The 5130-nt window shown below is 40.3% G+C and overlaps 1 protein-coding gene across 1 annotated transcript; it reads right to left on the bottom strand.

The window, feature by feature from the left end:
* Positions 1-1261: 1261 nt before the first annotated feature.
* zgc:153311 (uncharacterized protein LOC751666 homolog) lies at positions 1262-2540 on the bottom strand. The gene has a single exon (XM_036570265.1). The coding sequence runs from the start codon at positions 2313-2315 to the stop codon at positions 1644-1646; it is 672 nt and encodes a 223-aa protein (XP_036426158.1). The 5' UTR covers positions 2316-2540; the 3' UTR covers positions 1262-1643.
* Between the last annotated feature and the right edge of the window lie 2590 nt (positions 2541-5130).

Here is a 5130-nt window from a genome sequence, read left to right as displayed (position 1 = left end):
ACTTAAGGTCATTTTAGTTCAATTCTCAAGGACGTTTTATATATATATATATATATATATATATATATATATATATATATATATATATATATATATATATATATATATATGTTGCTGCTGTCAGAACAAAACCTGAAACGGTTTTTCAGTTTTTGATGCAATTTGAAAATGCCTGTTACCCTTTTACATTGTGTGTAAATTTCACAATGAATTGACCAAATCAAATGGCCCAAAATTCTGGTTCCATTGATTTCCATTAAAAGTAAAGGATGTTTGGTCCTTCTCCTGTAAAGTTATCATTTTGAAGATACAAGGTTTTGTTCCAAAATTAGCAATATGTATATATTTTATATACCAACCTGCATTATGTATGGTGTATAATGGACATTATATATATATATATATATATATATATATACCAACTGCTGCACTGTCACCATCAATCACCATCAAAACAGTACTTAAAGCTTTCATCTTTGAGAGAGAGGAGAAAATCAAGCTCCACTCTTGCTTCAGATCTCAAAAAATTGTTTCTGTCCATCCTTCCACTGTGAGAAGACAACTGAATACTCTGAGTCTGAAAAGATGTGTAGCTGTCAAGAAGCAGTTACTGAGAAAATAGAATTGACAAAAAAGGAAAAAAATCTGCAAATGAAACAAAGACACTGCTGGTGTTTTCAGCAAAATAACTAGGCATTTCAGAGTCCAGATCTCAACATCATTGAATGTGTTTAGAATTGCTAGGGCACAGAAAATCCTAAATGCACACATATATGTACACATATATATCTCTCTCTCTATCTCTCTCTCTCTCACACACACACACACGCACACACACACAGATATACACACATAACATTTAGGTACATTTACGTTTACATTTATTAGGTACACCCACCTTGTACTACACTCTACTCATTGGCTATTTTATTATATATTTATATATAGGTACATTGTAGCTGTTGTCAGTATATGACCTCATTTATCGTATGGTGATCCTTTGAATGGAGTACAGGGTGGCTGACAAATTATGTAAGGTACAAATGGGTTAAAGTCAGTAACTGTAAAATAATTGTAACCTACATTGAGCATCTTTGTCTGATAAGTGTATAGACACAATGGGAAATAAGTGTAGGTACAAAGGAGATGTACATTTTATCATTTTAGCATTTTTTTTTTACCATTTACACTCAAAGAAATAATGTGCACATTAATTTCTATAAAAAATTCTTTTAATATAAAATATTATATACATCCCTAAATGCACGTTTAAATAGTACATTGATGTGAAGCATAGACATATGGATAGCAAGGAAAACTGCCTTTGGCCAGGAAAAAGTATGCACATGAATATCAGCACTGCAAAAGTGAACAAATTACTGGTGTTGACACACCACATACTGGTAGGTTTAATCAAATGATTTACCTGTTGCACTGCAGTGGCCAAAGAAAAGTAAGAGCAGTGTGAGTGCAGTTGTTTTCCACGGAACAGGGAATTATGGAGGGAAGTCCATCATTCAGCTACAAGCTCTTAAGAATAATATTTTCAGAGAACAGTTTAAAAAATAGCAATTTTAGCAATAATTTGTCCCATTGTTCAATGTCCCAGTGGTACAGCTGTAGGTGTACTCATTGAAAGTCTGTTAAACATACTCTGTGCGCTCTTTTGATGATGGTCCTGAAGAAGTCAGGTACTCGTTCTGGCGCTGGTGGAATACCAGACGTGGCTCGGCATAGCCCAACCCTGAGCAGGAGGCGAAGAACAGGATCGCTGCGACCACGTGGAGAAACCCTGCGGCCCAGCCCACGAACATCGCATCTCCGAACTCAAAGCGAGGCACCACCTCTGGCAATGAGTGGTCGAAGAACTTCTTCACTATATCGTGGGCCATGAAGGAGACAGGAACGAGTCCCACAATGCCAGCTATTAAGCACAGGACCCCTGCTGTGATCTTCATCCCACGCTTCACCCGCCAGCCCTCCTCCCACTGACAGCTCTTCACTTGTTTCAGTCCAGGGATGGCGATGATGATGCCCAACAGGCTCAAGGCGTCCGACAGACACATAAGGATGCGGGCCAGCATGATGTCATGAGAGAGGCCCAGCAGGCTGTCGTACTCACGGCACTCTGTAGCCCCCCCCTCTTGCACCACACAGGTCTCCCACAGGCCCACCTCGTAGCTCTCTGCAGACAGCAGCTCGGTGGACAGGCTTTGCCATGAGGGCATGAGCGTGGCGGCCAGCGAGCAGAACCAGGCCCCAGTGCCCACTATTAATCCAAGCAGCTCCAGAAGACTGGAGCAGGGGTTAGACATGTTCACCTGCCCAAATGTCACCTCAGGAGAACAGAGAGAGATGGAGAAGGAGAGGTGCAGTGAACGAGAAAGAGAGGCAGGGAGAGAGAGAGAGAGAGAGAAGGAGAGAGAGGCAACAAGGCCCCAGAATAGCAACAGCGTCTTTGGAACCTAACAGCTGACCTCCACTCCAGCAAACTTTACAGTCCGTTAGTCTCCACTCAATGAAGCCCACATCATCTCACTTCGAGAGCTAGAACAGGAGGAGGAGGAGGAGGAGAGAGGGAGTGAGCAAGACAGGGCACTCTGACATTAGCCCTGCCCTCTAGGCTCCATCCCAGTGAGAGAGAGCGAGAGAGAGAGGAAAAAACACATGCAGGCCCTGCCCCGCTCGTCCCAGACAGGACACCACACGGGATGCCATAAAAGCGTAGACAGGATGCAATTAAAATGCTGATTGTTGTGGTTTTTAGGGGAAAGTGGCTGCTTTCAGCATTCCATTTCAGGTTGTTTGCATCTCTTTCTGGTAAGTTTTGTCACCATGCTGGAGGAGATGGTCGAGAAGGCTTATCATGCAAGAAACATGCTGTGTTGCCAGGAGCGGAGTGTAGGAGATAAGCTCCTGTGAATGCCTGGCAGGGCGTCTCATGCACAAGAGGAGGGCTAAGTGTGCAAATGCTGGGAGCCTTTGTTGCTGGTGTGCAACTTAATTTTTATTATTTGTTTATTTGATTACAGTAGCTGATTTATTTATTTGTTAAATTAGTCGTAAATACGCAAATTTGTAATAATTTTGTACATAAAGAAAAGAACAACAGCTTTGTCTGAAAACACATTTTTATTTTTCTGATAAGGGGGTACTAATCACAGTGTAGTGCTGAGATTTCTTCTATGTGTAAAGCCCACTCCCAACAGGCATATATCATGAAAAACAGTAGAAAATTAATGAAACTGGCGTTATTGAACTCTACATACAGTCCTTTTCTAAGTGAAAATAAAGTTAACGCATCCTCTACAGAGGACACACTTGAATATAACATTTTAGTGCACAATTTCTATTTCTTCGCTGGGTTTAACATAACATGCCATAACTTTTGCACAGGCCGCAGTTTTTTTTTTCAATATGTCATTTAAAAGAAGTGTATTTTGTTCTAATGATACACTCTCAGAAATAAAGGTACTAAACTGTCACTGGGGCAGTACCCCTCTAGTCACTGCGGTGGTACCCTCAAGGGTACATCTCAGTACCTTTAATCAGGGAACATAATTGTTCCATAATCGATTGTTTTCTAAGTTGTATTATAGTTGTACTTGAAAGTATTTTCTAAGTTGTATTGACTCCAAACACCCTGCCATCTCCAGGCTTTTTCTTCTATTATTCTGTTTTAAAACATTAGGTTATGAAAAGGAACAAATACGTAATTTTCACCTGGTCAGAACATTTAAGGTACACAATTGGAGCTTAAAACCACTGTTGTACCTTTGAGGGTACATTTACATTGTTTTCATTCATTTGTGAATGAAAAATGTACCTGCACTGAACATTATTTTGGCTGCACGTCCAAACTTTTTAAGGCTGTAGCCTTTCGCTCTCATATCACTGTTACATCTTGTTTCGAGGTGAGCTGTAGCCTTCCACTTTGCTATTACTGTTTATAAGTTTGCTCCTGCAAGTTCTGTTCAGCATAGCCCATGCAGACGTCCTTCAGTGCTAACATAACTCATACTGCCACCATCAGCACTGTGTTTTGCTTACTGAAGACTCAACATACTTCAATGATAAACAAATTCACAGCATGGCAGCTGTTGGACGTAACATTTTTCAAAAGATCCATCAATGGAACTTGCCATTTCAAAACTGTATTTGAACAAGATGACTACAGTGGTGATGTCACAGCAACAGTAGTCATGCAGCTGGGCTTCAGGGTGGAACTACAGATGGTTCAAAGGGTCAAACTATAGAAATAAGTTAATGGAGTAAAATAAATAGTGCGATTAATAATTTATCCCATTATTGATGGATTAACTTTCATACCACTTATATATAACAATCAGCCGTAACATTGTATCTACACTCATTGTCCATTTTATTAGTCCCACTGATCATGTAGGTGCACTTTATAGTTCTACAATGCAGACTGTAGTCCATCTGTTTCTCTGAATAATTAGTTAGCCCCCTTTTACCCTGTTATTCTATGGTCAGGAACCCCAGGACCACCACAGAGTAGGTGTTATTTGGGTGGTGGGTCATTTTCAGCACTGCTGTGACACTGACATAGTGGTGGTGGTTTGTTAGTGTGTGTTGTGCTGGTACAAGTGGATCAGACACAGTAGTGCTGCTGGAGCTTTTAGACACCACTCACTTTTGTCCCCTCACTGTCCACTCTATTAGACACTCCTACCTTGTCGACCCACCTTGTAGATGTAAGGTCAGAGACAGCAGCTCATCTGTTGCCGCACAGTTTGTGTTGGTCATCCTCTAGTGCTTCATCAGTGGTCACAGGATGCTGCCCATAAAATGCTGTTGTCTGTATATTTATGGTTGGTGGACTGTTCTTAGTACAGTAGTGACACTGAGGTATTTAAAATGTAAAAAATAAAATCAAGTTACCATTTTGAAGATACAAGGCTTTGAGCTTTGAGCTTTAGAGCAAAAACCCTCATTCAAGAGGGTTTTTGGATCCATACTTCTAATTTTAATTAGGATTTTAACTATACTTTCACTTAAAGGGGATTTCTCAACAAATGATGGTCACTGATTGTTCAAAATTTCTGCATAGTCTTTCAGACGGGATGTGAAATGCTCTGTTTTAGAAAAACTTACACAGTGAGAACA

This window comes from Colossoma macropomum, unplaced genomic scaffold (genome assembly GCF_904425465.1).
Source record: "Colossoma macropomum unplaced genomic scaffold, Colossoma_macropomum, whole genome shotgun sequence".
Taxonomy (NCBI): Eukaryota; Metazoa; Chordata; class Actinopteri; order Characiformes; family Serrasalmidae; genus Colossoma; species Colossoma macropomum.
The sequence above is the reverse complement of the archived record's forward strand: the minus strand, read 5'-3'. Positions and strand labels throughout refer to the sequence as shown.